This window comes from Zalophus californianus, chromosome 2 (assembly GCF_009762305.2).
Source record: "Zalophus californianus isolate mZalCal1 chromosome 2, mZalCal1.pri.v2, whole genome shotgun sequence".
In the NCBI taxonomy this organism is placed as follows: Eukaryota; Metazoa; Chordata; class Mammalia; order Carnivora; family Otariidae; genus Zalophus; species Zalophus californianus.
Genome location: NC_045596.1, coordinates 98,775,902 through 98,788,783, shown reverse-complemented (window position 1 = coordinate 98,788,783; position 12,882 = coordinate 98,775,902). Strand labels below are relative to the sequence as shown.

The window sequence follows — 12,882 nt, the reverse complement described above, 5'->3', positions numbered from 1 at the left end:
GGTTCTTTGCAGGTGGATTTTAAGTGTTAAGAAGAATTATCGGAAGAATGTTGCTTATCATAATTGGAGACACGCCTTTAATACAGCTCAGTGCATGTTTGCTGCTCTAAAAGCAGGCAAGATTCAGGTACTTTTTAGAGCTGTTTTTATATTTAAGACCTCTTCTTGCTTTGGTAGTAAAATTTACAGCATATTCTTTCAGGTTTTTTTGTATAATGTGCACTAATGGATGATTAGATTAATATTTGTTGCCACTTACAAAATAAATGACATCTTGTTAATTGAAGACTAGCATGGCAAAATACTTAGTTATTAATTTTCCTTCATGTGTAATATATATGGCATATTTTTAAAAATCCTTAAAATAACTTCATGTTAAATTTAATAGTCTTTGGGCAAATACTTCCTCTGGAGGAAATTTCTACAGTATAAGAAAAAGTATCAAATTCCTCCTGTTCCCATCCAACTTGCTCCATAGTAGAATTCCTCGAAAACCACTCAGGTGGCTTCATAGATAAGTCCGGGGTTCTCTATCGCATTTTCTCTGGAGCACTCAGTTAAATTTTATAAGTAGTATTTCATGGAAATGGTTTTAATATCATATACATTGACCAGAGACTGTGTACAAGGAAGATCAATGCAGAAAACGTTCAAGTAATTCGTTCCTTTCCAGGCCAGATTTTATCCATAACTCTGTCCTTAGATTCTAACTTCAGTGGGAATCTACTAGTTATTCTAGGTAAGTGATTCCAGGCATCCATCATATAACTGTTTTTAATTCAGAGCTTCCATGCTCTTTTTTTTTTTTAAAAAGTAAATTCTAAAAATGTTATTCTCTGTCTCTATTTCCATAGGGAGCACATTTTAACTGGCTAGAGCTAAAAGAAGGGATTGTTGTCCAAGAGGCCATATGAAATACCATAGTAGTATTTCCCTGCCATAGCAAACATTTATAAAAAATAAGATCAACTTATTTTGGGCTGTGGAAATGTCATCAGGATTATACTGCTGAAGACTATCCTTGCTTTTTGTGAAGAATAACAAAATGATGATTTTTGTCTGATGTTATAAACATACAATGTAGAATGTTGAGTTTCCAGCAGAGTGGAGCTGATAATGATTTCAACTTGTTTTCTTACTGATGAAGGAGACCAGCGGGATAAATAATACAAATGGCAGATATTACAAAAATAACCTCTGTTTGGCTTTGGAACATATTGTGCAACTTTTTAAAGCCAGATTTTCATTTCTAATCCTCTTTTTTATGTATTGTTTTGCTTAATATTCACATTGTCTCTGTTCCTGAAGGACCTAGCAACTACCAGCAGAGAGTGAGGGGAGCAGAATCTGCAGGCAACTGGAAGTCAGAGAGACAACAATTGGTTAAAGTTTATTTTGATGATTCCCCATATATGTAGATAATGAAGAGTTAATGCTATTTGCTGTAGGTGGACAGATTATGGATTATTTGAGGCACTTCAACTTTTTCTGTTGATAAATGACATTTATCATAATCATTCCCTTCTGAAGACAAAGTACCACTGATGCCCTGCAGAAAGGATTCTCCCATGGGTCCTTTCTAACCATAAAGAAGCACATGTGAAAAGCACTCGGAAAAACAAACACATGGTCGGTGAAAAGAGGTAGAATAACGAACTTTACCAAATTGTCTTTCTCCTTCTTTCCACTGACGTCTTTGGTCATGCAGAGCAAGTTGACTGACCTGGAGATACTCGCCCTGCTGATTGCTGCTCTGAGCCATGACTTGGACCACCGTGGTGTGAATAACTCTTACATACAGCGGTAAGGCGCCTTTTCCCCAGCTAAAGAAGAAAATGTTTCTTTTAAATTCTAGCGCTGTTTTTTTTTTTTTAATTTTATTTTTTTTACTTTTTTTTTAAGATTTTATTTATTTATTTGGGAGAGAGAGCGAGCGAGCGGGAGCGTGCAAGAGAGAGAGCACGGAACGGTGGGGAGGGGCAGAGGGAGAGGGAGGAGCAGACTCCCTGCTGAGCAGGGAACCCAACTCAGGGCTTGATCCCAGGACCCTGAGATCATGACTTGAGCTGAAGGCAGACGCTTAACCGACTGAGCCACCCAGGCGCCCCTAGGGCTGTCTTTTTTAAAGTAAAAGCAGCAAAATTTGATGGTACCAGATTTCAATTGATTGAGGCCCCATAACATACTCTGGTTTTACTTAAGGGAAATGGGAAAAAAAAAATCCAAATCCAATATTACATTGGTAACATTTCTGGCCTGAAGTTCAAAAAAATCTTTGTGTTGAGAATCTTATTTCACAAGATAATTACCAAGAGTTTTGCTTTAGTTTATGTCTACCCAGCTTAAGAGCTTCATTAGAAAACAATATATTAAGACTAGTTCAAAAAAGATAGAATTTTACCCTGAAGTAGAGAAGATAATATTTGAAAAGTGCTTAGCTCGATTCTGAGTACTTAATGAGCACGAAGTGGAAGGAGGCTTTTGGTCTTAGTGAAGACAGTGTAGCGCAGTGTTTGCAAGTTGGGGCCTGCAGTCAGACAGGATGCAAACCCTACCTTTGCCACACGGTTCCCGTGTGACCTTGGGCAAAGGAGCTTATTTCTCTGTGCTTCAATTTCCTGATCTGCAAAATGAAAACAATAGCTTATTACCTCCCTCATAGGGCTGATGTCCGTTTCAAGAGAGAACATGGATCAATACCAGATGGAATGCGCGGTGCATATTTCAGTGTTAAGTCTTCGCAGCAGATGCTAGTGATAGTCCTCTCAACATCAGAAGCCTACTTTGTGGCTGATTTTCAGAGCAGATACCAACTCAAGACAAGTGTTTCAGGCTCCCTCCCGGGCCATCCTTAAGTGACATTTGCAATGACAAATGAGGTGATAAAGGTGACATCACTTTTCGTCAGATTTTGAGCCACTGGGATGTTTTTATTTACTTGTAGCAACATAGTTGAAAAGCCTACATCTTAATGGCAAAATCTCTTACTACTGAGCATTTTTTTTAGGTAATCAAGTGATGCAACTAATGGGTAGACCTCTTAAGGAAATTCCAGATGTCTGATATCTTGAGGGAATTTCAGAGAGCTCTCGAACCACATTCCCTTTATCTAAATAAATGGAAAACTTCATGTAACAAGAATTGTAGTGATGCGGCCACCATGTCCTCTGCTGACCTCTGATGGGAAAAGGTAGCGAGCTCTTGCCCGAGTGTCAGAGACTGGCTCTTTCCTCTTTAAGATCTGAACTTAAAGAGGAAACGTTTTGGAGAATGGACTGGATGCCATGTCCTTTGTCCTCTGTGCTCTGCCACACGATCGTGCTCCTGAGCCTCACACTGACACAGGAGTAATTATGAAAGGGAACAACGACATGAAAAGATGTTTAGCGCGGGTCGAGGGCAGCCAAAAGACCCAAGCCGGCAGTGCTATGTTGCCTCCATACCTCAAAGCTGAACATACATTATTAGTGCATGGTTGGCTCCAAGATGCCATGTTGCCCTGCTTTAGAGTGAAAAAAAAAAAAAAAAACACTCAGCTATTTTTCCTTTGTTTATTTAAAAATAATTACCCAGAAAAACATCTGGAGAAACGTCATCTTCTCTTCAAAAAAAAAAAAAAAAGTCCTGGGAAAAATTCATAGACTGCAGAATCTTGCCTTCACACACACCACAAAGCAGACTTCCACCGAGTAAGAGTAACTTTAAGAAAAAATTTAAAGGAGTTTCAGAGATTTTTATTTCTTCCTACATCTCTGTGGTTTGAGTAGAGGAAACCAAGAATTTTCCAGGGATGTTTCTTTTTTTTTTCTTTCCTTAGTGGTAAATAAGTGATACTTCAGGAGGATTTTCTTAACCAGGGAACTCTTGGGGGAATAAGAGTACCATACACATTCCCGTATAAAGAGCTAACTTGTAAAAAGGTATACAGTGTCCAACCTCATCTGTATTCAAACACTACGTGAAGAAAACCATCACAATCAGAGAAGGCACAGAAATGAAACTAATATATCAAAAAGATGAAAGCCCTCATGTGGTAGCAAAGTTAGAAACTGAACTTCTATCAGTCGTTCTTCTTGAACACCTTTTCAGAAAATTAATTTGAAGTAAGATGTATAGGAAACCATGTTTTGATCCATTATTTGGTCCTTTGACGGCTTCCTTGATTAGGAAAACTGTCATTATGAGGAGTACTGCAAGTGTGCCAGTGAAATATTTAGAGAGAGTTCACTGTTGTGCTTTCTTCTCCCATTTGGGTGGGTAAAACAAAGAGTGGTTTCAGATAGATATTAAAGTATTATTTTAAAAACAGGCAGTAATGGGGACAAAATGTCACAGACATCCACTAGAGAAAGCACAGTGTGACTCTCGGCTCATGTTGAGAAACCTCTTGCATTAGGCCTGCAGTCAATATAAGAAGACTGTCATGGATGCATTTATTTGGTTAGATTCAAGTTTGGTATTTTATAAAAGAATAGAATGAAAGTGTCCTACATTTTAGGCAGCCAGCTAATGGGCAATTACTAGGGCCTGGCACTTTGTTAGGCAGAAAGAGAGCTATAGAGTATAAAATGTGGTTCCTGTTATTAAGTAATTTTCATAGTCTCATGAAACATTTGGTGACCAATATAAGAAAATACCCAGTAAGTCCTGAGTTGTTTAGTAAAGTGTTTGGCAGAGGAGATGGGTCAAGACTCCACTGTTAACGGACAAAGTGGATCCTAAGAAGTGGCTAAGATTTGGAGAGGCGAGAGAATGAAGATAGCCCAGAAACAGTCTGAGGTGGGTGGGCATTCTCACGGACCAACGATGGCTGGCTGGCCCGTGCAGAATCCAAAGGCTCACTGACTCGGGACGGAGAGTAAGAGGGTGAAGAAGTAGAGGTAGAACCCCCTTGGAGGGAGAGCTATAAAACTAATCAGCAAGCTTGAGATGTGGTAGAGTGAAGAAACGAGGAGCCACTGCAGTGGGTAATAAAGACCTTGTTGAGGAAGGAAAGACTGAAAGTCAAATACAAGGTGCAGTGGGTAATAATTAGAAGCACAGAGTTCGGCTAGGGAGCTGTTAGGACAGCCACGTACATGGTGACCATCACACACTGGCTACAGAGAGGAAGAGATGGAGGGAGAAATGTTTTTCCATTTAATATTAAACTGATGCTTATATGCATGAAGGAAGGGGGAAATCATGTCTCGTGGCCCAAGAAACTGAAACAGCGATGGAGCCATTGACAAAAATGGAGGAACTGGGAAGTGTGTGTGTGTGTGTGTGTGTGTGTGTGTGTGTGTGTGTGTACTTAGAGAGGAAGGGACAAGAAAGACAGAAGGGAGAGGAGTGTTGGCAATGAGGAGAAAACAATAAATATGATGGTACTTAGAAGAAGTAAAATGATTAAAGGAATGTTTTTTTTTTTCAAGTTCCCATAAAATCAGAATAAAAGAATTTTCTGGTAACCATAATCAGACCACGTCTCTCTCCTGGGTCTGTACCCTGGTCTTCCCCGCTTACTAGAACAGCAATGAGCTGGAGTCCTGGCCTGGCACGGTGACAGTAGGTGGGCATCAGGCTCTAAGGGCCTCAACAGGGCAGGAGAGACAGCACAGGAATCACAGTTTGTGAAGTTCAACTGGATAGAGTCTATATTAGCCAGGAATGAGATCATTCCCGATTAGGATGGAGGGCTTGAGAGGCTGGAGTCTCTCAATATGCAAGAAGTGCATGTTCAAGGAGCCCTAATGTCACTAGCTAATAATAATAATAATAATAATAATAATAGAAGTGAACACTTAATATGGCTCTCAACCATGTGGCACTTGGAACTCTTTTTAGTACTTTATATCTATATATGAGTTCAGTTAATCCTTAGACCACCCCTCGGGGGCTATGATGGTTACAGTGGCTAAGGACCAACTTGAGCCAGATACCTGGGTGCACAAGCAAATACCGACTCCATTTGATCTTGAGCGAGTCATTTAACATCCTCTCTCTATTTCCTTCTCTGTGCAATGGAACAATGACAGCATCTCCCTTGCAGTTTGTTTTGCTTTGTTTTGTTTTAACAAGGATTAAGGAGTATAAATAAATGTAAAGGACTTGGAACAGTACCCAGCACAGAGTAAATGCTCTCCAGTTTTTAGCATTTTCTTTCCTTTTTTTTTTTTTAAAGATTTTGTTTATTTGAGAGAAAGAGAGTGAGAGAGAGAGCAAGAGTGCACGCGCACAAGCAGGGGGAGGGGCAGAGGCAGAGAGAGAAGCAGGCTCCCTGCTGAGCAAGGAGCCCAACGCGGGACTCGATCCCAGGACCCTGAGATCATGACCCGAGCCAAAGGCAGATGCTTAACCAACTGAGCCACCCAGGCACCTTGGTTTTAGCGTTTTCAAAGGGGGATACTATTAAGGACATATAGGAATTCAAGATCTTGCTTTGTGCCATGGTGGGACATGGAGTAGGCAGCAGCAAAAATACTGCTTCTAGCAGCACCTAGCAGCTGCGGAACAAAGAAAGGTGTATGTATTGCTGACGGGAAAAGAGACTATCAGTAGGGTCAAGGCGGTCAGAGAACTAGGGTCAGAGGTCAAATGCATCATCAGCTTGAACATCTGTGGCATCTAATGTGATCACGGAGAACATGAAGGTAAAATAACCCCCGGCTGCTCGAATACAGCAGTGATGCTTTGGAGAGAAAGAATTCAGTGGGGTTGACGTGGCTTATGAAGAAGACTAGTTAAGAGATCTGAGCCCAGAGCCATTTGCGTGGTTGAGAAGCAGGATCAAGGACGGTTGTTAAGAGTCTGTAAAAAGGAATCCTAGGGCAGCAAGCATTGTTTTTCTCCCAGAGCTTACATTTTCTATTGATTTCTGAGGCTTTCTATTTCTAGAACGTCATTCTGATTTGGGCACTGGCATCCTGACACCACTCTCAGAGATGGACAGACAACTGCAGGACAAGAGGAAAATGCAGGAGGGTGTCCCATCCGTACTGCTCGCTGACTTCAGTGTGGGCATAAAATTCGATGGCAGTAGGGACCTACACGGGTCCCTCGGACAGGATGTCATAGAAAGAAGCAACACAGCCTTGTGTTTGAAAGAGTAAAAAGCAACGGAATGTAGAATACATTGGTGTCCACGAGTATTTTTGTAAACAGGAAACTTGGGGCATTTATCACCCTTTTATTGATTCATAAATCCATATTTTTAGAACATAAGTAAAGGCAAACACACGTAATTTGCATTCATCTATCCCACAGCCCGAGAAGTTTTTCTAATATGAAACAGTCCTTTCTGCATTGTCTAAAAATGTAAAGTGCGTTCGACATTTTAGGCATATTCGTGTTGCGTCTGCCTAATCGCATTTCTGGGCCAGCTTCTAACTAGGCCGGTGAGGGGCAAAGCACCTTCTAATTGACCCCTGCAGGGAGTCTGTTAAATCACACAGGAAACTCAACGCTGCATCAGTCCGCTGGAGTCAGAGGTGGGCTGAGGATTTTGATGTGGAGAATGGAAATGTCCCATATTAAATAAAGATTAAATATAAACTACTTATCACAGCACCTGACATGTTTGAGGCTCTCAGGAAATGGTAATTATTATCATTAGGGAAAACAGATCCTACCAAGCTCAAGAGGTTTACAGTCTAACAAGGTAATAGACATATAAACGGCTAACGACTGGCAGAACAAAATGGACATTAAACTAATATCATATGTCCTTGAAGTTCTTGCGTAAATGAAAATAAACAGATACTCTAGAAGTGAAGGGAATGGGGAAGGCTGCAATTGTCATGTTGAAGTTGACCTTAGCATAGCTAGTCCGAATGGTGAGAAAAGGCACTGGCCAAAGTAGAGAATGTAGACTACAAGGCAGACGGCAGAGGGAGGCCATCATGCTGTTTGCCCTGGGCCCTCCAGTACTCAGCAGCGCCTCAACTACCCGTGGCGTGGATTAGTACCGTATACAGTTGATGTGTTCCAAGCCTGCATCTCCAGCCCAGACCCGAGTACAGATATTTATATTAAACACTTGGTGGACCTCGGGCACCTTAAAATCAACAGATCCAACACTCAACTAGACATCTTCCCTCCTTCACCTCCCATCCCTAATCATTCTCTCCCATTTTTCCTCTGTCGGTATAAGACAGGGCATACACTTGGCATGCATACTTTCCCCCCAGGAATATCCCTGCTGGGTCCCCACCTCGGGATTCATTGCCAACTCCTACCTCCTAAATAGTTTTTGAATAACTGCTTCTCGATAGGCGGGATTCCGTCACCCGACTCCGGGCTGTCTCGCACCGACGTTACCAGAACTGGGACTACTATCTTCCCAGCGGTCTCCTAACTAACTTCCAGTAGTCTCCAGTTTTGATTCCAGCAAATTTATCTTTTTTTTTTTAATAAATCTTCTCATTTTACTCCATCCATTGTCTTCCCATTGTCCAATGATAAGCACAGTATCTGGTCCATCATACAACTCACTAAACATGGAAGGAGCAAAGAAGACAGGCAGGAGTTAACTTGGGAAAAGTTACAACAGCACAAAAAAATGGAGGTTTGGGGGCCAGCAGTATCAGTGGGAGATTAAACAGGAATAGATGAGATTCCCAATTTTCTTACCTTTATTTCCCTTTTATTGTTTCTGTTTTCCCTTAAGCATCTCTTACTCTACTCAGTTTCTTCCTGTGTTCCGTTCCTTTAGTGTTGGGCAGCTTCTCTATCTTCAAAGTAAATACGTAAATTATCGATTCATATAGTAGTATAAAGAAATAACAAGTCAACTGTATTAACAAACACTTGTGTTGTACTTTACAATTCGTAAATTTGAGAAACAGAGACTTGCAGGAACTCTAACTTTTTCTTTAAAGAAAAAAATAGTGAAAATGGTGCTTCATATTCACACGTGAAGGGTCATGAGAAGATGAGGCGGAGGACTGTGCTTGTCATGCTTTAGAACTTGATTTGTGACTGCCCTGTTACATATAATGAACTGAGTAGAGTATCCTTCCTTTCACTCAGCCAAATGGTCTCTACCATTTTCCCCAAGTTCAAATTAACAAGCTTGTGGGATATCCTACACTGAAATAACTTGGATTCCACATGGGGCACTTGTTCTGACTCAGCTGTCTGCTTCCTCCCTTCGAAGGGGGATGTGCACCGACTATACCCCTTTTCTGTGCCTTTCAGCACTCGCGCCTGATCAGTCCATCTCAGTCCAGTCTTTTTGGGGATGTAGGCACGTGTGACTACACTCACCTTCAGCCTTATTTCAGAGGAAAGACTGGCTCGACATTTGTTTCGGATTTTAAATTAATTGCAGTTTTGAAATTGAAAAATATAATGGTTACAAGTACTTCAGAGATTTTTTTTCATGTTTAGAGGAATTAGTCCTTTGTCCTCATTCCTTCTACTATTTTATCAGTATTAAAACCAGTGAAATCGTTCGTACTTTGAACTGGTACCAGTTACACTGGTATTTGAAAACAACTTGACTCTGTCTTCCCCAGAGATTAACTCACTGTTTTCCTCAGCCAAAGAAGAGAAAATTATTAGTTGGTTAATTTTGTGCAGTAGCCTCTTTTTTCATTAACTAGCATTAAGAAGACAGGAAAAAAACTGATATGTGGGGGAAATGGGTAATTTTTAAACTGTTTTCCTCTCTTCAACAAAATATTTTTCAGAAGTGAACACCCACTTGCTCAACTCTACTGCCATTCAATCATGGAGCATCATCATTTTGACCAGTGCCTGATGATTCTTAATAGTCCAGTAAGTACCTACTTTATGGTTGTGGGATTTTAAAAGAAAGCTTTATAAATTCAGTTTTATTTTTAAGTTTTGGATTTATTCCCAGCACCATAAATTCTTGAGCATGCTTTATTCCTTTTTGGGTAAGGAAGGCAAAGCCAGAACATTTAAAATCTTCCCAGCCTCGCTTCTCTAGACAACCAAGACTGTCTAAATGTTGCCTGATAAAGGGTATCTGGTTCCTCACCTCTATTTGGTTTTTGCAAACTAGAAACAAACAAAACTAGTATTTTATGGCTCGCAGTTAATTTTCCTTTTTTTCTTGTCAAACGAAGTGGCTTATACAGCTCTTTCAAAGGTTTGCTTTCACAAAACCATGCCTGTTCCTCTTTTTATTGAATCTTCTGGCCACTCACAAACTGTTGCGTTAAGGAATAGAGCTATTCAACAGTTCGGTTAAATGAATATTTATCAGTGTAAAAAAGCATATGATATGCTACACTAGACAAATTTATGTGAAGGGAAGTAAAATAATGTACACCAAAACGTTAACAAAGGTTGTCTTTGTATAGTTAAATTGTTAATACTTTTTATGTTCTCATTTTGATTTGTTCATTATTCACACTATCTGCTATATGCATGTATTACCTTTATGTAAGAAAAAAGTGAAAGTTGTAACTATTATGTGGAAGAGGCACAATGCATGGTATATAATCTTAAAGCAATTTTACCTCCATCTTTTTATGCTTGCTTGCTAGGACGAGTTTTTCTCTGAGCCCTAAAACAAAACTTGGGAGGCCTATAACTTGTCTGGTCACTCTTCTTTCTTTCATTTTTTTTTTTTTTTTAGAGAGAGAGAGAGCACATGCACATGTGGGGGGAGTGGGGGGTAGAGGGAGAGAGAATCTTTTTTTTTGAGATTTTATTTATTTATTTGAGAGAGAGAGAGAGAGAGAGCACGTGTGGGGTATGGAGAGAGGGAGAAGCAGACTCCCCACCGAGCACGGAGCCCGATGTGGGGCTCGATCCTGAGACTCCAGCATCATGACCTGAGCCAAAGGCAGATACTACCCGACTGAGTCACCCAGGCGTCCCAGGGAGAGAGAATCTTAAGCAGACTCCATGCCTAGCGCTAGCCCGATGCAGGGCTTAATCCCATGACCCCGAGTTCATTACCTGAGCCAAAATCAAGAGTCGGACACTCAACAGACTGAACCACCCAGGCACCCCATTTTCTGGTCATTCTTTTTAAGTAAAAGCCTTCTAATTACCTTAAGTCCCAAAATATAGTATACAGGTCTCAATTTAGAAACCAAAATGTCCAGTCCTGTGTAATAGTCCAGATTCTGGACTTGGTTTAAAGTTTCAGGTTCTCCCCTTTCTGCTCTGGTTGGCTTCTTTCATCCCTACCTTGTGTTTTTTCTAACTCCTTCCTCATTCCTAAACCCCCATGTAGTTTCCTACCCTTCCGGACTTGGAGAGTAAGAAGGGGAAATGGGTAAGAAAACAGGCAAGAACATTCTCAACAGACTGGTGCTGTTAGGAGTGTCTCACTCTTTGGGCCTGGTAGGTGTTTAAACCAAATTATTTTCTTGTGGGTAAGTTCATGATCCCTGCCAAGCTCCCTCATTGTGGGGTTTTTCTACCAGATGTTTCTTTAATGTGAATGATCATCTCTGTCTGCTTTATTTATGGCTCCTTCCTCAGCTCCTGAAAATCGGATTGCTCACTTTGAGCTCCTTGCTGCTAAGGTACTTTAGCCTTCTTTGAGGTCCTCTTGAAAAGGACAGGGCAGAAATCAACCCCACGCCTCCAAAACTCAGAGAATGCAAGTAGTAACCTCTCCTTTGCTGCCAAAGTCAGAGTGGCTAGTTAGCCTGGGTCTTGCCTTTTAGATTTTCCAGACAGATATTAGACACGAGACCACTGTGGCCCCTCCCACCCCCCCTACACTACAGGAGACACATGTAGGGACTTCATGTTCCTCTCTTACTTGAGATGACAGGGAACAGGATCTCACCTCTCCCTAAACATCTCAGTGTGGGGTGAGGGGTTGAGAGTTATACAACCAGGCGCGCCTGGGTGGCTCAGCCGTTGAGCGTCTGCCTTCGGCTCAGGTCATGATCCCAGTCGAGCCCCGCATGGGTCTCCCTGCTCAGCGGGAAGCCTGCTTCTCCCTCTCCTGCTCGCCCTGCTTGTGTTCCTGCTTTCACTATCTCTCTCTGTCAAATAAATAAATAATAATCTTTTTATAAAAAAGAGTTATACAACCAGTTCAGTAACCTCATTCAGTAACCTCAGTATAAATTCTCATACAGATTGCTAAAGCATGTGATTGTTTAATATGAATTAGTTCATGTGTCCTTGGTGCTTGAATGACATTAGCATAAGTGTACAATTGTATTTCCTACACACATTCTCGGGTAAGGTACCAAAATTATGGGAGTTGAATTTTGACCTTCAGCAAGAGAAAAAAATCCCTCCGCTTGGCTTTTGCTCACACACCCTTTCTGTCCTATTGCAAGAATGTGGAAAATGGTCACTTGCACCTGAGGTGTGCTCCCTTGCTTTGGACTGCTCGCTTTAGGGTCCGAGGAGGTTGCTCTTCCTTCGGTGCCCGCCTAAGCAGCCCCGCCGTCTCAGTGATCCAGTCCCATCCGCGTTGTCTCTGGGCCCCCACAAACCAGCATTTCCACTCCCTTGTTTTGTGTGTCTTGACTATTCTCGAAGGGCCTCCAGAGTGGCCAGCCTGAACTGTCCAGGTTACCTCCAGATGCACGAATCTTCAGTCTGCTTTACGCTCTGGTTATAAAGTTGCACGGGTTCTGTGTAATCTGCCCCAACACTATTTGCCCTACAAACCATGTTATTTTTAGTGTGTAGTGTTTCAGAATGGAGACTTTCCAGGAATTATATATTGTGTGGTAGTAGAAACATCTGTACTTTCCTTGGGATTTGCTATCTCTGTGCCTCATTTAAAAATACAGGGGCGCCTGGGTGGCTCAGTCTTTAAGCATCTGCCTTCGGCTCAGGTCCTGGGATCGAGCCCCGCATCGGGCTCCCTGCTTCTCCCCCTGCTTGTGTTCCCTCTCTCGCTGTGTCTCTGTCAAATAAATAAATAAAATCTTTAAAAAAAATTTAAAA

General features: G+C 41.4%; 1 protein-coding gene across 12 annotated transcripts in view; it reads left to right on the top strand.

The window, feature by feature from the left end:
• The window catches only part of PDE5A (phosphodiesterase 5A), a 142,590-nt gene that overhangs the window by 110,799 nt on the left and 18,909 nt on the right, over window positions 1–12,882 (top strand). For 11 of the 12 annotated variants that reach the window (XR_003520818.1, XR_003520816.1, XR_003520817.1 and 8 more), the window contains exons 13-15: window positions 2–127; window positions 1,709–1,803; window positions 9,672–9,759. Coding sequence is in view for 5 of the 12 variants with exons in the window: in XM_027599065.1 (XP_027454866.1) it covers window positions 2–127; window positions 1,709–1,803; window positions 9,672–9,759 (309 nt within the window). In the remaining 7 variants the exon portion in view is untranslated. Of the gene's footprint in view, window position 1; window positions 128–1,708; window positions 1,804–2,662; window positions 3,091–9,671; window positions 9,760–12,882 lie in introns of those variants that run through there. The other variant, XM_027599069.1, reaches the window with a different exon arrangement.